The sequence below is a fragment of the Mesoplodon mirus genome (genome assembly GCF_964341445.2).
Source record: "Mesoplodon mirus genome assembly, chromosome: 6".
Classification (NCBI taxonomy): domain Eukaryota; kingdom Metazoa; phylum Chordata; class Mammalia; order Artiodactyla; family Ziphiidae; genus Mesoplodon; species Mesoplodon mirus.
The window spans coordinates 87,468,820-87,493,169 of record NC_138982.1 but is presented as its reverse complement, the minus strand read 5'-3'; the positions used below and the strand labels follow the sequence as shown (position 1 = coordinate 87,493,169).

At 39.1% G+C, this 24,350-nt stretch overlaps 1 protein-coding gene across 5 annotated transcripts in view; it reads right to left on the bottom strand.

The window, feature by feature from the left end:
• Positions 1-7,495, bottom strand: part of SPICE1 (spindle and centriole associated protein 1) — a 65,276-nt gene extending 57,781 nt beyond the window's left edge. The window contains exons 1-2 of one of the 5 annotated variants that reach the window (XM_082625898.1): positions 7,405-7,495; positions 880-975 (exon numbers count right to left, since the gene is read on the bottom strand). In XM_082625898.1, coding sequence (XP_082482024.1) covers positions 880-975 — 96 coding nt within the window. In that variant the 5' untranslated portion in view covers positions 7,405-7,495. Of the gene's footprint in view, positions 1-879; positions 976-3,259; positions 3,287-4,261; positions 4,380-6,804; positions 6,985-7,043; positions 7,066-7,404 lie in introns of those variants that run through there. The other 4 variants (XM_082625902.1, XM_082625899.1, XM_082625901.1 and 1 more) reach the window with 4 other exon arrangements.
• Between the last annotated feature and the right edge of the window lie 16,855 nt (positions 7,496-24,350).

Genomic DNA, 24,350 nt, shown 5'->3' with positions numbered 1-24,350 from the left:
AGTCAAAAATGCCACTCGCATGATTATGATATCACAAGTTGCTATGGGAAAATCTAAAATATGTACCCCAAAATTTCAGATTTCAGGTTAACTAGAGTTACCTTAAAGCAGTGAGTTCTCAAAGTAGAGGTGGGGGACTTTTTAAAAACACACTCCCCACCCACTTAAGATTTCAGTTCTTTTTTTTTTTTTTTTTTGAGGAGAGAAGGGAAAGGAAATCCCTTCCCTTCTTGTCTTTTTTTAAAAAATTAATTAATTTATTTATTTATTTTTGTCTGTGTTGGGTCTTCCTTTTTGTGCGAGGGCTTTCTCTAGTTGCGGCAAGTGGGGGCCACTCTTCATCGCAGTGCGCGGGCCTCTCACTGTTGCGGCCTCTCGTCGTTGCGGAGCACAGGCTCCAGACGCGCAGGCTCAGTAGTTGTGGCTCATGGGCCGAGTTGCTCTGCGGCATGTGGGATCTTCCCAGACAAGGGCTCGAACCCGTGTCCTCTACATTGGCAGGCAGATTCTCAACCACTGCGCCACCAGGGAAGCCCCAAGATTTCAGTTCTTAAAAAGAGGTAGAGCTATAGCCTCAACATAAAAATTCCCCAAAGGCATCTGCTCTTCCCTCCAAGACCTAGGATATTGGATTGGCCAAAAAGTTCATTTGGTTAATGAATACGTTGTTCAATAAAGTTCTTGGTGAAAATGAAAAATGTCTTTTATTTTTACTTAAAATGAAACAAACGTTTTGGCCAACCCAATAACATGCCCAGAAACCCATTCCACCATATCACATGCTAAACCCCATTCAGAGCACCATCCTGAGTGACTAAGGTCATCACATTTATTCCTTCCATGTAATGTTATACCATGTATTATCCCACCTAGACTTACATCCCATTCTTGCTTTACTGACATTTTCTTCTTTACTTTCAGTGCTTTCCTTCCTCCTCCACGGGGACCGTAACGGTTCACTCTGACAAATGACATCTAGGAGTAATAATCATATCAAATTTTAAAAATACATGAAAAACTAATAATTAATCATCACCAGAGAGGGAAAAAGATATCTAAGAAAATAAATTTTAAAACATCAGACGAGAACTTTAAGTATAATGAAAGGAACAGGCTACCAAAAGACTTGGTTCTTTCACTTCGTAATTATTAGCAAGTTGATATTGATAACTATGATAAAAGGTTTCAAATCACCAAATTAAATATATGTGATTAATAAAGAACCCTAGGAATGAAGCAAGTATGACCTAAAGCAGAGATCTGACAGCAGTCATAAGCATTGTCACCTGTTACACAAATTCGCAATGAATAGAGGAAATGTCAATCACATGTGAACAATGTGAATGTAAGAGAAGGAGAGCAGGAGACAGCTGGGGTTCTTTTTTAAGCATCTAACACTCAAAATCACTACCAGACACATACGTACTTACCTTAAAATAAAGGTGGCTAAATTTTAGAGAATGAATGAGTTATGATACGATCTCTAGTATATTTTTCACATAATACTAAATGGGGGTGATTATCGATACTAAACTAGAATACGAAAATGGCCAACAGATGCTTGGCACTTTTAAAATACAATGCTAAGGACATTAGACTAAACATCATACAAAATTAGAAAAAGACTCACAGTGCCTGAACACTAGGATTTGAGGATACATATATGATTTTTAAAAAGCAACACATATACATGACTCCAATTCCAGAACTTCTTTAACACCTAAATAATTACAGAACTTTCCAGCTGACCCCCTTACTCCAAATTATCCTAAAACAAAGACTCTAGTATTTTCCTTAAGTACATCTTTTAAAAAAATCATTTAGTCTACTGTGAAGAAAGATGACTAAATGCAAGTATTTCTCAGGAATTGGCCCTATAACTCTTAGCAACCACATCCACTCTTTAAGCATGGTATCTAATTTCAGAACATACAATCCAGCAAAGGAGATAAGTCACATACAAGTTAGAGGTGTTATCATAGTGATGGTGATGATGGCGATGATGATGACAGCGGTGGTGGTTATAATGATGGAATTAGCTACTAAGTACCTTCTTCAAGCCAGGTACTGCTCTAAACTCTTCCCATATATTATCTCCTTTAATCCTCACACTAATCCCATGAAGTATTTACTGTTTGTTACTCGTTTTACAGATGAGAAAACTAAGGGACAAAGAGTTAACTGACTGGGAAGGTCTCACAGTAAATTGCAGAGCCATATATGCCATTTTAAAAGATATGAATGGAATAGAACCAAGAGTCCAAAACAAAACTTTAAACTTATGGTCAGTTTATATTCAACAAGGGTGCCAAGAAACAATTCAATGGGGAAAGAACAATCTTTTAAATTAATGGTGCTGGGACAACTGGATATTCATATGAAAAAGAATGAAGTAAGACCCCCTACCACACAACATGTAAAAAAATTAACTTAAAATGAATCACAGACTTAAATGTAAGAGCTAAAAGTACAAAACTCCTAGAAGATAACATAAGCATAAATCTTCATGAACCTTGGGTTAAGCAATGGTTTCTCAGAAATGACACTAAAAACACAAGCAACCAAAGAAAAAATAAATTGGGACTCCATCAAAATTTAAAACTTTTGTGCTTCAAAGGACACCATCAAGAAAGTGAAAAGACAACCAAAAGAATGAGAGAAAACATTTGAAAATCATATATCTAATAAGTAACTTGTATCCAGAATATATAAAAAACTCTTACAACTCAACACAAAAAATCCAATTTTAAAATGGCTAAGGGGGCTTCCCTGGTGGCACAGTGGTTGAGAATCCACCTGCTAATTCAGGGGACACAGGTTTGAGCCCTGGTCCAGGAAGATCCCACATGCCGCAGAGCAAGTAAGCCTGTGCACCAAAACTACTGAGCCTGCACTCTAGAGTCCGCGAGCCACAACTACTGAGCCCATGTGCCACAGCTACTGAAGCCCACATGCCTAGAGCCCATGCTCTGCAACAAGAGAAGCCACTACAATGAGAAGCCTGCGCACCGCAATGAAGAGTAGCCCCTACTGGGCGCAACTAGAGAAAACCCACGCGCAGCAACGAAGACCCAATGCAGCCAAAAACAAATTTTAAATTTTTTTAAAAAAAGAAAGAAAAAATAAATAAATAAAATAGCTAAGGGATTTGAATACACATTTCCCCAAAGAAGATACTACAAATGGCCAATAAACATGTGAAGAGATGTTCAAGATCACCAGTCATTAAACGCAAATCAAAACCATAATGAGATATTACCTTACACCCACCGGGATGGTTATAATCAAAAAGATGTAAATAACAAGCTTTGGAGAGAATGTTGAGAAATCAGAATCCCCATATATCACTAGCGGGAATGCAAAATGGCATAGCCACTTTGGAAAACAGTTTGGCAGTTCCTAAAAAAGTTAAACACAGAGTTACTACATGACTCAGCAATTCTAGTCCCACATATATAGCCGAAAGAATTGAAAACTTATGTCCACACAAAAACTTGGACATGAATGTTCATAGCAACATTATTCTTAATAGACAAAAAGTGGAAACATCCCAAATATCCACTAACTGAAGAAGGGATAAATAAAATATTGTATATCCATATTCTGTAATATTATTTAGCAATAATAAGGAATGAAGTACTGACACATGCTACAACATGGATGAATCTTGAAAATATTATGCTAAGAGAAAGAAGTCAGACACCAAAGGTCATAAATTATATGATTCCATTTATATGAAATGTGCAGGATAGGCAAGTCCATAAAGACATAAAGTAGATTAGTGGTTGGGAGGGTCTGGGGGGAGGAGGAAATGGAGAGCCACTGCTAATGGGTACAGGGTTTCTTTTGGCGGTGATGAAAATGTCCTGGAATTAGATAGTTGTGATAGTGGTTGCAAAACTGAATATACTAAAAAACTCTAAACTGTATACTTTAAAGGGCTAAATTTTATGGTCTGTGAGTTATATCTCAACAATGCTGTTATAAAAAAAGATATGGAAAAATATAATGGTTATTCAAAAAAGCTTTCTTATGTATTTTACTCTTGAACCACTTAGATCTTCGATTTACTTGGCAGGAACAAAGGGGAATCATAAAGTGTCAGTATACCTAAATGATGAATTATGTATTCATTAAAGTTATATTATGAAGAATATAGGAAAATACATAGAAAGTTCAGTGTAAAAAGTAGAATACAGAACTGCACATACAGTATATTCTCATGATATTAATACACACACAATACTAATAAAGCACTTACCTGTGCTAAAAGCTTCACATTTAATCCCTCAACCCGATGAGGCACATACTATCCTGAGACACACTAGAGCACAGTAGTTAAGAGTACAGTCTAAAACCAGACTGTCTGGGTTCACATCCCAGCTCTGCCAGTAGCTGTAAAACGGAACTGATTAAATGCACAAGGTGCTCAGAACCCCTGCCTAGCACATACTAAGTTCTACTTAAGGATTACTAATGATTATGTCAGCAACAATTATTAACCCCCTTTCCCAAATGAGAAAACTGGGGCTTTTGAGATATTGCTCAAAGTCACAGAAATAATAATGCACAGAGCTGGGAGCTGACACTCAAAACCAGATCTGACTAATTACGACTAATTATAATAATGCACATTCTAGAAAACATTACTAGAATTAAGTTGTCTCTGGTTGGTTCTATATTTTCCAAACTTTCTACAATGAACTCATGTTACTCTTAAAATACTTTATTTCAAGTTATTTAAAATATTATACTTTTCCACCAGCCTCAATTCTGAAAAATCATCCCTGAATCTGAAGTATGCAAAGGTTAAGTTCACAATGGTGTAACAAAGCTGGCATCCCATCTCTGACCTTCCCTTCACCAACAAACTTCATGAAGGAGAGGCCTATTTAAGCACTTGTATTTACTAAGCCCCAGTTATACTTCAAACTTTTATAACACAGGAACCACCTATGCACTGAAAAGTGTTCTCTTGAACATCACCAGTAAAGGTGACCATATTTTTCTTGACCAAAGATCAGACTTCGTGGTCTAACGAAGGGATTTTGTGCCACTTACACGAACCAGGTATAAGGGAGCTATAGTTTACATGCTGAAATGTGAGACTATAAAGATAGTCTGATGGTTTACAGTGCCAAGATGTCAAATAATAACATTAGCATAACCCAGAAATTCTAGGCGCATTGGGAGAAAATCTAAAATACTAATAGCTTCCTAATTGCTAAAATTATTGGTCCCTTATTTCTCAGGTCCTTTCCATCTCTAGAGACGCCCACTCCTGGAAGCTCGCCCCTCCCTTGGCTTCCATGACACTCTTTCTCCTGGTTTCTCTCCTATTCTTTTCTCCTTTTCAGGTTAAGACAATACTCACATACTATGTAATCAAGGATCTTCACTCAGTTCTATCCCAGTCTTTTCTTTCCATTGGACACCCTCTCTCTTTGTCCAATAATTGTTTTTGAGAGTCTACCACATGCCAGGCACTGGCCGGGCACTGGAGATACAATAGTAAACAAGTCTAATATGGCACCAGCTCTCATGGAGCTTACTTTCTAGATCACCAAGGGGAGTTCACATCTTCCCTTAGTGATCTCACCTACTCCCTTGAGCAAAGCTATCAATGTACTGGGAACACAAATACACTGTGAAAGTTAGTCCCAAATCAAGGATGCGCACCTTTCCTCAAAACACCTAATGCTCATTTCCAACCGGCTTCTGTGCACATCTCTCAAATATCTCAAATACAGTATGGCCAATATACAGCTTAGCATCCATGCCCCCTCCCCACCAATGTCTAGTTCTTGATATATAACTGGCTTGCTCAGTAAATGTCTGCTGAATAACACTGAAGTACAGAATTACCTTTCTTCCAGTTGCTCCAATTTAAAACCTTAGCATCACCTTCTCTCCCTTCTTGTCTCAAAGCTAATCAGATACCAGAATCTATTCATTCTTTCCCTCAAACATCTCTCTCATGTCCCCCCTTTTTTCATCTCTACTATGAATGTTTTTGTCCAGGTTCTCGTTATTTCCCCTAATTAATCTTCCTTTCACTCATTCGCTCTCCCACTTCATCATCCATCTATTATTTCAACAAGTATTTTGAAAGCACCTGCCAAGAGCTTGGCACCAGATACAGCAAGAAAGTAGAATAACTCTGTACCCTCACAGAGCTTAGTTTGTCCGACCGCAATTAAATAAGAAATTGCAATAAAAGGTTAACGTTGGAAGTAAATTCAGTGTCATAGAAATACCTAACTTACTCTACACAGTGAGAAAAGGCCACCTCCTCCCTCTAATTCACCCAAAAATATTTAAGCTGAGAGCGGAACTATGACTAAAAGTTAGAAGCTGGGGGAAAATGCTCCAGGTCGGGGTCGGGGGAGGGCACTTACAAAGGATTTGAGAGGTTCAGTTTGACTAACAAAGATTTGAGAGGGCAGGAAGGCTAGAAAAAGGATAAAAAAGAAAGGCAGAGGCCAGATTATGGCCTTGTGAGCCACAGCAATTTGAACACTAACCTAAAGACCTATAGGAAGCCACTGAAGTGTTTTAAGCAAGGTCAGTTACGATGGGATTTAGTAAAACCACTCTGGCTAGTGGAAAATTGATCAAAGGGAAACAAGACCTCTTTCCAAACACTATCCCTCCAATCACTCCTACCCAGATATATGGATAGAGGATAGCTCTCAAAACTTTACTTCCTTCCTCAAACGATTTTAACAGCACTCCCCTGCAGAGAGGAATCCAGCTCAGCTGGGCACTCAAGACACTCTCCCCGCTCCGTGCGGCCCAGCTGACCTTTCTTTGCAGTCATTTCTCCTCTCACATCTCCCACACATCCTAAAACAAAGTTCTCGCCTTCCCATATCGTTCCAGCCGTTCCTTACGCTCTGCTTGGAACACCCGTCACACTTCCACTCCCTTTTCCACGGGGTTAACTCCCACTCACTCTTCAAAACTCATTCAGGCGGGCCTTCCTGATAAACCCTTTCCTAACCTTCAAATCGACTTAAATGACCCTCCCTGTCCCCAGGTACCCCGGGTAGTTTGTCTCTCTCCCACGAGACCGGAAATTCCTCGAAAACTCCATTAGGGTACCCCAATTTCTAGCTCTGCGCATAAGTGCCCGAAAGCGGTGCGCACGCGCACACTCAGGATGCTCCTGGGGGAGCGCGCTAGACACAAACACACCCAGACAGGCATCCTGACACGCACACACACTCGCAAAACACATGGAGTCGCGGGTGCACTTTCTGTAGTAAGGATTCTCAACCCAGGCGCCTGGATCCCCAGGGAACAGAGAGGAAGACGCCACGACCGTTCGCCCCGCCCTGTAGCCCCGGTCCCTAAGATTCTGTGGGGCGGGCTGCAGGCCTCCGCCCCGTCATCGCAACCTGCCTTGCAGTTTCCTGACTGCTGCCTCCACCACGACTATAACTCCAGGTTCCAGAACCACCCGGCCGGCCACAAGTTAACACAGCCCGCCGCTTCCGGGATGTTGCCTAGGTTACCGGAGCCCCGCCCCATTCCCTTGCGTACATCCGGCGAGGCCAGTGCGCAGGCGCCTTCCAAGATCTGGCTTACGCTATGAGATAAAAAGGCTCTTGCGTGTCTTGCTTTGGCCCCCTGTCGGCAGGGTTCCGGACATAGCTTTGGAGGGTAGGCATGTATCATTAGCCAGGTTCTTGTGAATTCTCGGAAAGCAAGATGTTGCTCCCCACACCAAACTTAACATGTCACACCTGCTTTCACCTCTGTTTATTCAAAAATGTTTATTACTGGGCTTCCCTGGTGGCGCAGTGGTTGAGAATCTGCCTGCTAATGCAGGGGACACGGGTTCGAGCCCTGGTCTGGGAGGATCCCACATGCCATGGAGCAACTAGGTCCGTGAGCCACAACTACTGAGCCTGCACGTCTGGAGCCTGTGCTCCGCAACAAGAGAGGCCGCGATAGTGAGAGGCCCGTGCACCGCGATGAAGAGTGGCCCCCCGCTTGCCACAACTAGAGAAAGCCCTCGCACAGAAACAAAGACCCAACACAGCAAAATAAATAAATTAATTAATAAACTCCTACCCCCAACATCTTCTTAAAAAAAATAATATAAAAAGATATTTATTGCTACCTACCAATGTGCCAGAGACTATGTTATATTCAGCGGACTCTAAAAACAGGCGAAGTCCCTGTCCTCAGGAAGCTTACTGTGTAATAGCAAACAGTTACCAACAATACAAATGTCACATTAAAACTCTGACAAGTGCTAACAATTAGGCATACTAACTAGATAATAAACTTACAGGAATATTTGAATTACTAGGAAAGCTGAAAAGCAAGGATGAGTAAATTACCAGGGACAGGTAAAGCCTTCCTGCAGAGGAAGCCACATATGCAAAGGTGTGTGGCAAGTGCAAGGGAGTGGAAGAAGTCCAGTACCTCTGGTGTTGGTGTAAGGAAGGCTGCCCTAACTGGGCGGAGCCAAGACAGGCAAAGCTGCATATCCCATGTTAAGATCTTCACAGAGCATTTCACTGGAAAACAGTTAATTTGCTCCAATAATACAACCTCCTTCAGGTCCTGGTTTTCTACTGTTAAGACATAACCATACATGGGCCAGCAAATACACATTCAACACCTTCTAGATGCAAAGAACTGCCTTCTAATAGTTTCCACTCTGATTGAGGAAGTTTAATGTAGTTATATTCAACGGTCAGTCAATATAATCATTCCCTGCATACATCTTCAACTCCCTGCCCCTCTCTGAGTTACTGTAAACTTGGCAAAACCACAATCCTGGCTATTTCAACACTGTATTTACTAAGTGCCTGAACCCTTCCAGATAAAACTAGAAGGAGAAAAACACTCAGCCATGCTGACTTTAAATTCATGATCACTAATTTTAAGTGGGCCTTTAAAAATGACTGAAGACCACAGTACCATTCCCTGCTCTATTAATTCTCCTACCCTCCCAAATGACAACTTTATACCTTCTCTCGTGCTCAACATCTCTTCCTCTGTCCTCAGTCTCAGCCAGTGACCTTGCTCCCTACTGAATTGACAACACTGAAGCAATCTGAAGAGAACTTCCATAAGCTCTCATCACTAATTCAATCCTCCTGTCAGCATCTTTACCCACTAACCTGCCTTCCAGAAGCTCAACAAAATCCAAACACAAGAAACATGAAGAACATTACATCAAGGTACATAATAACCAAATTCAGTGATAAAGAAAAAACTCTTAAAAGCAGCCAGAGGGAAGACATTACAGAGGAACAAAAATAAGGATAACATCATATTTCTCATCAGAACTATTGCAAGCAAGAAGACAGTAAAACATCCTTAATGTATTAAAAGAAAAATGCCTGTCAACCTAGAATTCTATAACTGTCAAAAATATATTTTAAAGATGAGGATGAAATAAATATGCTTCCACACACAACTGATAAAATTTATCACCAGCAGACCCCCACTATGAGGAATGTTAAAGTAGGTACTTCAAGCAGAAGGAAAATGATATCAGATGGAAATCTGGATCTACACAACGACAAGCACTGGAAATAGCTACAGGAGTAAGTATATAAAATTATTTTTCTTATTATTTAAATCTCTTTAAAAGATAGTTGACTACTTAAACAAGTATACTAAAAATGTATTGTGATGTTTATAATATATGTAAAGGCAAAATGCATGGCAACAATAACATAAAGTCCAGAGGAAATATATTGTTGTAGGCTCTTATACTATTCTGATGTGTTATAAAATCACCTGAAGTTAGACTGTGACAAGTTAAAGATGTATTCTATAAACCCTAAAGCTATCACTAAAGTAGCAAGAATTACAGCTAAATGAGATGATATGTATAAAAAGAGATATTATAAAAGAGATAACAAAGAATAGTTGATTAAAAGTAGGCAGAAAAGTGCAAAAAAAAGGAAACAAAGAACAGATGAGAGAAATAGAAAAAAACAGCAAGATAGATACAAATCAATTATTACATTAAATGCAAATAGTCTAATCACCTCAATTAAAAGGCAGAGATTGTCAGATTAGATTTTTTTAATTGCTGCCTATAAAAAGAGACACACATTTATCAATAATATAAAAACACAAGTAAGTTTAATGTACAAGGATGGGAAAAGATATATCATGCTAACACTAATCAAAAGAAAGCTGGAGTGGCTTTATCAATATTTGATGAAGTAGATTTCAGAGCAAAGAATATTACCAGGGGTAAATAAGATCATTTCATGATGGTAAAGGGGTCATTAAATCAAAAGTATACAACAATTCTAAACATTTATGCACCTAATAAGAGAGCTTCAAAATAAATGAAGCAAAAACTGATAGAACTGCAATGTGAAATAAAGTCCACAGTTATAGTCAGAAATTTCAATCCCCCTCCCTCAATAACCTATAATACAAGTAGGTAGAAAATCAGCAAGGTTATAATAGGCTTGAAAAACATTATCAGCCATCTTGACCTGATTACATACATAGAATACTACTCCAACAACCAGCAGAATACAAATGCTTATCATATGTATACAGAATTTTTAGCAAGATGGACAATAATCTGGACCATAAAGCAAGTTTCAATAAATCCAAAAGGATTCAAGTTATACTAGCTATGTTCTCTGACCGCAATGGTTAAATCCAAGAAGGAAAGAAGTAGTAAAGATTAAAGCTGAATCAATAAAATAGTAAAGCAAAAAACAATAGAGAAAACCAATGAAACTAACAGCTGAATCTTTGAGATGATTAATTAAATTGATGAACCTATAAACAAATTGATCAGGGGAAAATTACATATAAATTACCAATATTGGAAATGAGAGAAGTGACAGATTCTACAGATACTAAAAGAATAATGTAATATTTTGAACAACCCTATAGTAATAAATTCAACATCATAGGAAAAAATGGACAAATTCCTTGAAAGACATAAATTACCAGACTTTCTCAAGGAAAAGTGGATAACCTAAATAGCCCTATATCTATTAAAGAAGTTAAAGTTGCAATTTAAAAAAAAAAGAAACCTTCTCACAAAGAAAAGTACAGGTCCAGATGGCTTTACTGGTGAATTCTATCAAACATTTGGGGAAGAAATATTACCAATTCTACAGAAACTCTTTCCAAAAAGTTGAAGAGGAGGGAATAATTTCCAACTCACTCTATGAGGCCAGCATTATCCTGATATCTAAATCAGAGAGAAGTTTACAAGAAAACTACAGACGAATATCCCTCATGATTATAGATGCAAAAATTCTTAGCAAAATTTTAACAAAACTCATTTAATAAAATAATTATGATGAGTGAAATAAGCCAAACAAATTTTAAAAAGGGTATATACTGTGTGAGTCCATTTATGAGTCTCTAGAAAATGAAAGTTAATGTAGTGACAGAAAACAGACCACTGGATGCTTGATAATAGAAAGGAAGCAGAGAGGAAGTAGGAGAGAGATTTAAAGGAAGAAGAAAACTTTAGAGGATGTTGGATATGTAGAAAATGGTTTCATGAGTATGTGTGTCTATAACACAGGTGACATATATGCTTTAAATATGTGAAGTTTGTTGTATGTCAATTATACATCAAGAAAGCTATTTATTTAGTTTTCTCTGGGCGGTCCAAATGTGAGCCAGATATGCTCCCCAAGCCATAAGATGTTCTACTTCTGCTTAGTCCACCTCCAGATCCCCCATCCCAAATTCTCATCAGAGTATTTCTGAAGTCTTCCCTTTATTTATTTTATAAACCTCTCCTACTCCCCTCTTGTCTTTGAGTCTCCGCCAAATGCAAGTGATGGTGGATGATCCTTTCTATATCAAACACTGAATAGTTTCTGTTTATTCTCATGTCAGTAGTCTTTGTTTCCACAACTGCTTCTATTTTTTATGACACTGATTTTTTTTTAATATGGGGAAGATTCGTCTTCAGTACTACTATGACAAGAATCATACTTTTTATATATTCTGATTTTTGAAATGTAAAAATACCTAAACTGGGATATAAATCATATAGATCTCTGGTTGGTTATGAGGAACAAAAAATAGGGAAGCTGGCAAACATGACCAAATCAGGACAATTCTGTGTTGATTGTTGCAGAGGTTATGGTTTGGCTTCCTGGACTGACTGCTGCAGAGATTGTGGGTCAAGTTCTCTTGTTACATATCATCTGCCCATTGTCTGTTTGAATATTCAGTCACAGACACCACCATGACTAGCAAACAAGAGATCAAGAGCAATGCAACTGTCCACCACTGCTCATGCCAATGAGTTGAGACTGATTTCTATTCTTTCTAGAGATTAGGTAGTATCATTAATAACTTCTGCCAAAGTTAATGATAACTTCATCTTATAGTCTTTTCTATTTGTATAATTCTCACCATTGAAAAGACTGCTCTGATTATTAGGATAAGCAATGAGTCAGCAATTCCTCCAGGTAGAGTACCTGCACAATCAAGGGTGGTCTCCTTTTGTAGCTTGCATCTGAGCCAGGATTTCCATCCTTGGTAGTTTATAGAATTAATGTCTAGGTGTATAAAGAAGTCTTGGGATGCTATTACTAAATTGGATAAAATCTTAGTCTGAGGCAAACAAGACCATGTGTTCTGCCTGCAAAGAAAGTAGTAGCCTGTAGGGGCACATGGAGATCCGAGAAAAAAGATTTTATCATAAAATGAAATCAAAACCAAGAACTTACATACTTAGATCTCTATTAGTCTCTTCCAAGTGGCAAGTATTTGGCCCATCACCCTACAAAGTTTGTTGAGTTCAAATTTAGAATTACCTGGGGTCTGATCAATAGATTGTACTAATTGATTCTTTCTCTGGGAGAAGGAAAACTAGCAGAGTCACAGGTTAATGTGTTTAATGTAGTTTGTCCATGTAGGTGCAAGTGGAATAGCCATTGGCTATAGTTTTCTGTGATCTCACTTGATGCTAGCCTATACGTTTTCACTGTGAGAATCCAATGATGAATGGCATATCCAACAGTCAGTAAGGCTGAGGGCAGAGGGTCCTATCTGGGACAATCTTAAGAAGAGTGACTATGTTCTGATCCAACAATTATAATAAAGAGGAGGGAAAAGGAGAGAAGGGAGCATTCTGGGTAGAAAACATCAGTGATCTATATAGTAATAGAGAAGGAGAATATCAGTAAGTCAGTCAAAAACAAAACAACAATTAGACAGGGGTCCTGGTACAATGTCTTAGTTGGAATCTGTCCATTTTCCAAGGCCATGTGCTTATTCCAAAGGTCTTCAGTCCATTGTCTATTTCCAAAGATCAGCTGCTTCTAAAGGATCTGTGATAATCCTCAGCTTGAAGTCCCCTACTGGAGTAGACTTCCAGTTATATGGAACTCTGAGTTGTTTATTTAGCTGTGAAAAGTTAAGTCAAAAATTGACTTACTGGGCTTCCCTGGTGGCGCAGTGGTTGAGAGTCCGCCTGCCGATGCAGGGGACACGGGTTCGTGCCCCGGTCCGGGAAGATCCCACATGCCATGGAGCGGCTGGGCCCATGAGCCATGGCCGCTGAGCCTGCGCGTCCGGAGCCTGTGCTCCACAACGCGAGTGGCCACAACAGTGAGAGGCCCGCATACGGCAAAAAAAAAAAAAAAAATTGACTTACTGAAGTTTCACTAATATATTTATTGTGTTAAAAATGATTAAAGTAGACAACTTTTGTGATACAAACAAACTTTACTTAACACTTCATGAAGTAGACAATCTCCTTTTGGAGAACTGCAAAATGGGGTAGAAGGAAGGAAGCTTTTACAGGATAAAGAAAGAAAAGGAAAGAGAAAAACAGAAAATATCTGATTGGCTGGGGCCCCACTGTCAACCATGTTTGGGTGAGAAGGCCAAGAGCTAACTTGCATTTGGGGATTGACCGACTAAATATACTGCATTTCTGGTCAAGTGGAGCATTTAAAGGGATGTGAAAGTTATCTAAGTTTCAGTTTACTAAATGTGGCACCCCAGGCAGGAGTGGCTCCATCTTGGGCCTAGAAAGGTATTTCAACAGTTGTTAACAGTACCTAATAAGGTCCCTTCCAGTGAGATTCAAGAGAGGTTTTTCCCAGTGTCTCTTCCAATAGATGAAATTTCCTAGTTGATGATCAGGAAGAGCCAATTTAAGAAGCATTGTGTGAAGCTGGCCTTAACGTGTCCATTATAGGACTTGCAATATTTTGCCACATCTGCATGCAGCAGAAAAGAGTCTAATATCAGGGGTGAAATTTCTAAAAGTATGTGCCTTCCTGTTAACAGTTCATAGGAATATAACCAATGTGTCACTGAGACATATGGCCAAAAGGGCTAGTGGGAGTACCTCTAGCCAAGAGAGCTCAAGAATTTCTGAAAGTTTTGCTAATCTTAATCTAAGGATTCCATTGGTTCTTTTCATCTTTCCAGAAGTTTGTGGGTGGTAAGGACAGCATACTTTTTGAGAAAGAGTGATGCCTTACAAAGTTCTTTTATGGTAGTTCATGAAATTGTATGCCTTGGTCACTCGATATAAAAGTTGGTATACCCCAGATTTGAAACACAAAGTCGAGCAGCTTTTTAGAGACTCCAAAGAATGTTCAGCAAAGAAGATTTTCAGCAAGAAAATGCTGTAACTCATCCTAAAAATAAATAAATCCCATGGAGAGTGGGAGCTGGATAAAATCTATCTGAAGGTGTTCAAAGGGTCCTGGAGGCTTTGGTTCCTGGCCATGCCTCATCTTTACAGTTTTTCCAGGATTACGTTGTTCACAAGTAACACATGTCCCCAAAATAATCTCAGCTGTCTTTTAAAGTTTTCCCACCAACATTGATTTAAGATAGTAAGCAATATGTCTTCACCATGATGCGTAGTTTCAAAGAGAAATTCAGCTAATATCCATTTGAAATCATCTGGTGCCACCGAATTGTCATCTTGAGAGTCTCAAGGATTATCTAAGTGAAGTATACACCACATTTCTTCCATTCTTCCTTTTCCAAATCATGGGCTGGATTTTTGATGTGGATATTTGATAATGGCTTCTTTGTCTCGATCCAGAGATTTGTCTTTTAGGGGGTTAGTTAGTATCATAACCTTGGTTAAGCCTGCTTGTTTGGCAAAATGATCTACTAGAGCATGTCCTTTAACTTCCATTTAATCTTTTTGTCTCTGTTACCATGGGCCTCAATCTTTACAGTAGCCATTTCACTGGGAACTTGGAGTGCATCTAAAAATTTCTTAACTTGTTGTCCACTTTTGATGGGGATTCCAGCAGAAGTGAGAGAAACTTTTTGTTTCTAAAGCAGCATGTACTACTCCAGAAGCATACCTGCTATCTGTATATGCGTTTATTCTCTGGTCTTCAGCTAGTTGACAAGCTCTAATAAGTGTTATAAATTCTGTCGTCTGGACTAACTTTCCCTCAGGTAGAGGACTCTCCTGTAATGGAGAGTTGAGATTAGTGATAGCATTAGTGATGGCATGATAATCTCCAGTTTCGATTTTGAAGTATGACCCATCAACAAATACTATTCTCAAAGGGAGAATTCTCAAAGGGAGAATCCTCTCTAATAAAGCTGAGCGAGGTACAGAAAGTCCCTAGCTGAAATAAGACGATTGTGAGGTTCCCTTTCTGGTAAGGGCAGGAGAGTGGCAAAATTGAGGGTGTTGTGCAGTTAATAGTAATGTGAGAGGGAGAGGACAACAGAAATTCATAAGAGGTTAACTGACTGACTTAAAAGTGTTGTGTGGAGATTGGCGGAGTAGAAGGACGTGCTCTCGCTCCCTCTTGCGAGAGCACCGGAATCACAACTAACTGCTGAACAACCATCGACAGGAAGACACTGGAACTCACCAAAAAAGATAATCCATATCCAAAGACAAAGAAGAAGCCACAATGAGACAGTAGGAGGGGCAAAATCAAAATAAAATCAAATCCCATAACTGCTGGGTGGGTGACTCACAGACAGGAGAACAATTATACCACAGAAGTCCACCCACTGGAGTGAAGGTTCTGAGCCCCACGTCAGGCTTCCCAACCTGGGGGTCTGGCAACAGTAGGAGGAAGTCCTACGGAATCAGACTTTGAAGGCTAGCGGGATTTGATTGCAGGACTTCGATAGTAGTGGGGGAAACAGAGACTCCACTCTTGGAGGGCACACACAAAGTAGTGTGTGCATCGGGACCCAGGGGAAGGAGCAGTGACCAAATAGGAGACTGAACCAGACCTACCTGCTAGTGTTGGGAGGGTCTCCTGCAGAGGCAGGGAGTGGGTGTGTCTCACCATGAGGACAAGGACACTGGCAGCAGAAGTTCTGGGAAGTACTCCTTGGTGTGAGCCCTCCCAGAGTCCACCATTAGCCCCACCAAAGAGCCTGGGTAGGCTCCAGTGCTGGGTTGCCTCAGGCCAAACAACCAACAAGGAGGGAACCCAGCCACACCCATCAGCAGACAAGTGGATTAAAGTTTTACTGAGCTCTGCCCACCAGAGCAACATCCAGCTCTACCCACCACCAGTCCCTCCCATCGGAAAACTTGCACAAGCCTCTTCGATAGCCTCATCTACCAGACGGCAGACAGCAGAAGCAAGAAGAACTACAATCCTGCAGCCTGTGGAACAAAAACCACATTCACAGAAAGATAGACAAGATGAAAAGGCAGAGGGCTATGTACCAGGTGAAGGAACAAGATAAAACCCCAGAAAAACAACTAAATGAAGTGGAGATAGGCAACCTTCCAGAAAAAGAATTCAGAATAATGATAGTGAAGATAATCCAGGACCTCAGAAAAAGAATGGAGGCAAAGATCAAGAAGATGCAAGAAATATTTTTAAAAGACCTAGAAGAATTAAAGAACAAACAAACAGAGATGAACAACACAATAACTGAAATGAAAAATACACTAGAAGGAATCAATAGCAGAATAACTGAGGCAGAAGAATGGATAAGAGACCTGGAAGACCGAATGGTAGAATTCACTGCTGCAGAACAAAATAAAGAAAAAGAATGAAAAGAAATGAAGACAGCCTATGAGACCTCTGGAACAGCAATAAACACAACAGCATTTGCATTATAGGGGTCCCAGAAGAAGAGAGAGAGAAAGGACCTGAGAAAATATTTGAAGAGATTATAGTCGAAAACTTCCCAACATGGGAAACGAAATAGCCACCCAAGTCCAGGAAGCACAGAGAGTCCCATACAGGATAAACCCAAGGAGAAACACGCTGAGGCACATAGTAATCAAATTGGCAAAAATTAAAGACAAAGAAAAATTATTGAAACCAGCAAGGGAAAAATGACAAATAACATACAAGGGAACCCCATAAGGTTACCAGCTGATTTCTCAGCAGAAACTCTACAAGCCAGAAGTTAGTGGCATGATATAACTAAAGTCATGAAAGGGAAGAACCTACAACCAAGATTACTCTACCCAGCAAGAATCTCATTCAGATTCGATGGAGAAATCAAAAGCTTTACAGAAAAGAAAAGCTAAGAGAATTCAGTACCACCAAACCAATTCTACAACAAATGGTAAAGGAACTTCTCTTAGTGGGAAACACAAGAGAAGAAAAGGACCTACAAAAACAAACCCAAAACGATTAAGAAAATGGTAATAGGAACATAAATATCAATAACTACCTTAAACGTGAATGGATTAAATGCTCCAACCAAAAGACACAGGCTCGCTGAATGGATACAAAAACAAGACCCTTATATATGCTGTCTATAAGAGACCCACTTCAGACCTAGGGACACATACAGACTGAAAGTGAGGGGATGTAAAAAGATATTCCATGCAAATGGAAATCAAAAGAAAGCTGGAGTAGCAATATTCATATCAGATAAAATAGACTTTAAAATAAAGAATGTTACAAGAGACAAGGACACTGCATAATGATCAAGGGATCAATCCAAGAAGAAGATATAACAATTATAAATATATATGCACCCAACATAGGAGTACCTCAATACATAAGGCAACTGCTAACAGCTATAAAAGAGGAAATCGACAGTAACACAATAATAGTGGGGGACTTTAACACCTCACTTACACCAATGGACAGATCATCCAAAATGAAAATAAATAAGGAAACACAAGCTTTAAATGACACAATAGACCAGATAGATTTGATTGATATTTATAAGACATTCCATCCAAAACAGCAGATTACACTTTCTTCTCAATTGTACATGGACCATTCTCCAGGATAGATCACATCTTGGGTCACAAATCAAGCCTCAGTAAATTTAAGAAAATTGAAATCATATCAAGCATCTTTTCTGACCACAACACTATGTGATTAGAAATCAATTACAGGGGGAAAACGTAAAAAACACAAACACATGGAGGCTAAACAATACGTTACTAAATAACCAAGAGATCACTGAAGAAATCAGAGGAAATAAAAAAATACCTAGAGACAAATGACAATGAAAACACGATGACCCAAAACCTATAGAATGCAGCAAAAGCAGTTCTAAGAGGGAAGTTTATAGCAATACAATCCTACCTCAAGAAACAACAAACATCGCAAATTACAAATCTAACTGTACACCTAAAGTAACTAGAGAAATAAGAACAAATAAAACCCAAAGTTAGTAGAAGGAAAGAAATCATAAAGATCAGGGCAGAAATAAATGAAATAGAAACAAAGAAAACAATAGCAAAGATCAATAAAACTAAAAGCTGGTTCTTTGAGAAGATAAACAAAATTGATAAACCATTAGCCAGACTCATCAAGAAAAAGAGGGAGATGACTCAAATCAATAAAATTAGAAATGAAAAAGGAGAAGTTACAACAGACACTGCTGAAATACAAAGCATCCTAAGAGACTACTACAAAACACTCTATGCCAATAAAATGGACAACCTGGAAGAAATGGACAAATTCTTAGAAAGGTATAACCTTCCAAGACTGAACCCGGAAGAAATGGAGAATATGAACAGACCAATCACAAGTAATGAAATTGAAACTGTGATTAAAAATCTTCCAACAAACAAAAGCCCAGGACCAGATGGCTTCACAGGTGAATTCTATCACACATTTAGAGAAGAGCTAACACCCATCCTTCTCAAACTCTTCCAAAAATATGTACAGGAAGAAAGACTCCCAAACTCATTCTATGAGGCCACCATCACCCTGATACCAAAACCAGACAAAGACACTACAAAAAAAGAAAATTAAAGACCAATATCACTGATGAATATAGATGCAAATATCCTCAACAAAATACTAGCAAACAGAATCCAGCAACACATTAAAAGGATCATACACCATGATCAAGTGGGATTTATCCCAGTGATGCAAGGATTCTTCAATATATGCAAATCAATCAATGTGATAGACCATATTAACAAATTGAAGAATAAAAACCATATGATCATCTCAATAGATGCAGAAAAAGCTTTTGATGAAATTCAACACCCATTTATGATTAAAAACTCTCCAGAACATGGGCATAGAGGGAACCTACCTCAACATAATAAAGGCCATATACGACAAACCTACAGCAAACATCATTCTTGAAGGTGAAAAACTGAAATCATTTCCTCTAAGATCAGGAACAAGACAAGGATGTCCACTCTCATGACTATTATTCAACATAGCGTTGGAAGTCCTATCCATGGCAATCAGAAGAAAAAGAAATAAAAGGAATACAAATTGGAAAAGAAGAAGTAAAACTGTCACTGTTTGCGGATGACATCCTAACGATGCTGCCAGAAAACTACTAGAGCTAATCAATGAATTTGGTGAAGTTGCAGGATACAAAATTAATGCACAGAAATCTCTTGCATTCCTATGCACGAATGATGAAAAATCTGAAAGAGAAATTAAGGAAACACTCCCATTTACCACTGCAACAAAAAGAATAAAATACCTAGGAATAAACCTACCTAGGGAGACAAAAGTACTGTATGCAGCAAACTATAAGACACTGATGAAAGAAATTAAAGATGTTACCAACAGATGGAGAGAGATACCATGTTCTTGGATTGGAAGAATCAATATTGTGAAAATGACTATATTACCCAAAGCAATCTATGGAATCAATGCAATCCCTATCAAACTACCAATGGCAGTTTTTACAGAACTAGAACAAAAAAATCTTAAAATTGGTATGGAGATACAAAAGACCCGAATAGCCAAAGCAGTCTTGAGGGAAAAAACGGAGCTGGAGGAATCAGGCTCCCTGACTTCAGACTATACCACAAAGCTACGGTAATCAAGACAATATGGTACTGGCACAAAAACAGAAATATAGATCAATGGAATAGGATAGAAAGCCCAGAGATAAACCCACGCACATATGGTCAACTAATATACGATAAAGGAGGCAAAGATATACAATGGAGAAAAGACAGTCTCTTCAATAAGTGGTGCTGGGAAAACTGGACAGCTACATGTAAAAGAATGAAATTACAACACTCCCTAACACCATACACAAAAATAAACTCAAAATGGATTAGAGACCTAAATGTAAGACCAGGCACTATAAAACACTTAGAGGAAAGCATAGGAAGAACACTCTTTCACATAAATCACAGCAAGGTCTTTTTTGATCCACCTCCTAGAGTAATGGAAATAAAAACTAAAATAAACAAATGGGACCTAATGAAACTTAAAAGTTTTTGCACAGCAAAGGAAACTACAAACAAGACAAAAAGACAACCCTCAGAATGGGAGAAAATATTTGCAAACGAATCAATGGACAAAGGATTAATATCCAAAATATATAAACAGCTCACGCAGCTCAATAGTAAAAAAAAACAAACAACCCAATCCAGAAATGGGCAGAAGCCCTAAATAGACATTTCTCCAAAGAAGACATACAGATGGCAAAGAAGCACATGAAAAGCTGCTCAACATCACTAATTATTAGAGAAATGCACATCAAAACTACAATGAGGTATCACCTCACACCAGTTAGAATGTGCATCATCAGAAAATCTACAAACAACAAGTGCTGGAGAGGGTGTGGAGAAAAGGGAACCCTCTTGCACTGTTGGTAGGAATGTAAATTGATACAGCCACTATGGAGAACAGTATGGAGGTTCCTTAAAAAACTAAAAATAGAATTATCATATGACCCAGCAATCCCACTACTGGGCATACACCCAGAGAAAACCATAATTCAAAAAGACACATGCACCCCAATGTTCATTGCAGCACTATTTACAATAGCCAGGACATGGAAGCAACCTAAATGCCCATCAATAGACGATGGATAAAGAAGATGTGGTACATATATACAATGGAATATTACTCAGCTCTAAAATGGAATGAAATTGGGTCATTTGTAGAGACGTGGATGGATCTAGAGACTGTCATACAGAATGAAGTAAGTCAGAAAGAGAAAAACAAATATCGTATATTAACGCATATATGTAGAACCTAGAAAAATGGTACAGGTGAACCGGTTTGCAGGGCAGAAATTGAGACACAGATATAGAGAACAAATGTATGGACACCAAGGGGGGAAAGTGGCATGGGGGGGTGGGATGAATTGGGAGATTGGCATTGACATATATACACTAATATGTATTAAATGGATAACTAATAGGAACCTGCTGTATAAAAAAATAAAGTTCAAAAATTCAAAAAAAAAAAAAGTGTGTGTTCTGTCTTTACCCCACATGGAACCGTAAGTTCAAGCAGGGAGCCCAGAACTAATTCAGCAGAAGCGTCAACAAGTTTTGCAGTGGCATCTAGAGCCTAGCTGTCCACATAGAGTGTCATGCAGTCAGTTGAAGGCAAAAATGTATCGACAGCCCCAGTGTAGACGCACACTGAGAAAGGCAGAGCAATAATCTGCTGCAGTGAAGCAGGTGATGTGGGGAACAACTGATGACAGCATAGTGTTTCAGTTAGGTACTAATGGAAAGAAAGTGATAATAATTGTATTGATGTCCCTGAGATCTTGAACAAATCAGTATCCTTGTCCATTTGGTTTCTTTACTGGCAGCACAGGAATGTTACAAGGGTTAGTGAAGGTTATGAAAAGGCCTTTGGATATGAAGCCCTGGACCATAGATTTGAGGCTTTCCTTTGCTCTAGCTTCTGGCTTTGGGGAAGTTTGGATAAGAGTTTTGTAGGATCTATCAGAACTTTAATGGATTTCATTCCAATTGTTTTTCCTATGTCAATTCCTATGGGAACTTTAGCCCATAGAGAGTCAGGTAGTGTCAAGATCTTCATCTGGAGTATACACCAAATACAGTGGAGAAGGGGAGGTTTATATAGAGCAGACACTACTTGACTATGAATAGGTGAGTCCTCTGAAACCAGAAATAGCCCCTCTTGTGTGCATTTAATATTACAGTTCCATTTGCAAAGTATATCTCTCCATAATAAATTTGTAGGGGTGGTATCACAGAGCAGGAAGGAATGTTTTTCAGTCAAATACCCAAGGATTGTAGTTAAAGAAGAATCTGTGGGTTATCTGAAATACCTACCTGTGTGCTATGTTTACTCCAAAGAAGAGGCTGAACGATGATGGCAGGGGTTGATGTAGAAAGATCAGTGTTGTTTGAAGATATTTTCTAGTTTATCCCAAAATCTCTTATAGTTTCATCTTTTTGTTTGTTGCATGATTGCATTACGGTCCAATCAACTTTTATTGGAAATGTTTCAGGTGTGGCTTTTAGGAGAGTATGACCTATCTTATGGGCTTTTTTTGACCCTGGGGTTTATTGTGGAAAGAGGGATCCTGTAGGTCCCTTTCTGCATCAATCCAATCAGCTTTTGTCATCCAGGATTTAGCATCTGAGGTTCTGATCACAATGTGTACAAGTTGATATAGGTCAGGTAGCCCTGGGTCATATGTATCCAAAGAATTCCAAATTCTTCCATGAATATTTGCTGGTGTTGCTTGGGTTTACAGATATTTTTCATTACAGCTCTTAATTCCCCCTGGGTCCAAGGTTTAAATTTTATGCTTGTCTGCATAACTAGCTTATGGGAGGGATGAATTCTTAGAGGCAACTGGCGTTTGAGGGTTTTAGAAGAGTTGCTGACAAAAGGTAGTAGGTCTGGACAAGAGGAATTTGAAGGAGGATGGGCAGAAGGGAAGAGAGCAGAGAGATAAGGGGGAGGGGATGCGGGGGAACTGGCTACAGGAAGGCAACTGGAAGACAAGGAGGCAGAGGAGTCTAGACTGTTGTTTAAGTTTGCTAATTGTTCATTAGCTTTGACCAAAGAATCTTTTAGTGAAGCAATTTTGAACAGAGTTTCATTTCAAGGTGTCTGCAAACCAGTAAAAAAAAAAAATGCTGCCCATTGAGTCGAAGTTTATTCTCTTTCTTTTTTAAGGCACCTCTCAAATGAACAGTTTTGTTCAAGCCCAGTGTTCCACACAGTGGCCACTGAAGGCCCAGGTCATCCTTGGGGAAGTTATGCCATTTGAAACACAAGAATTCAAGGTGCAAGAATAGAACTGTAATGAGTCAACATATAAGAAGTAGGAGTTCTTCCAGAAGGAAGAGATGAATTAGACTTAGCTGACCCCATAAGAGCTGGCAACAAACAGTCCATTGAAAGTGATGCTGTGCACTTTGAGTCTTGAGCCCCCAGTGTGATGGTAACTGCCTCCAAATGTAGACCCAACAAGCTACACCTCCAGGCAGGTGTAGAACCAGAGAGGAAGCTCTCTGTGGATCAAAGCCAAACTCTGGGGACCAAAAAAAAAAAAATTGAAACACAAGGATAGTCTTATCTAGGCTAAGCAACATATGTCCAAAAGAATGCCAGGCAAGTGAGAACCATACTGGTCTGTGAGACCAGCTTAAACAAAGAGCTTAAAAGGCCTATGCCTGTGTTCTACTCTGTGATAAACAACACTTTTAGATGACATAACATAAAACAGAAGTAGAAAAGAGAGCAAAAAAAAAAAAAAAGGATAAAAAGGAATGACCTGACTCCACCAGAGATGCTGAACAAATGGGAACCAATAACGAAACCGGGGTATCAAACTGAGACTCGATAACCAAAGAACTCAAAGCAAAGGGCAGAGTTCAGACCCAGTGCTGACTTACCATGTCAACGCCTATAAGTGGACTCGGTGGGTACTGCACCTGGTTGAAGGCTGGAGTCCGTGATGACAGGCAGTACAGACAACATCTCAATGGGACCTTCAGAAACACTATGGAAACAAGGACCACCCAAGGAAAACAAGCAGAAGTTATTTATTCAGAGCTTGCTATAGTAAGCCACCACTTGTGTTTGGCAGACTTAAAGGCAGGGGAGTAGGAAAGCTTTATAGTGAAAAAAAGGGAAGGTTTTCAGAAGTGCTCTGATTGGATCTTGGTGGCATGGAGAAGCTGGAAGCAGGCACATTTTATGGTTTGTAGAACATATTTGGCTTCCCCT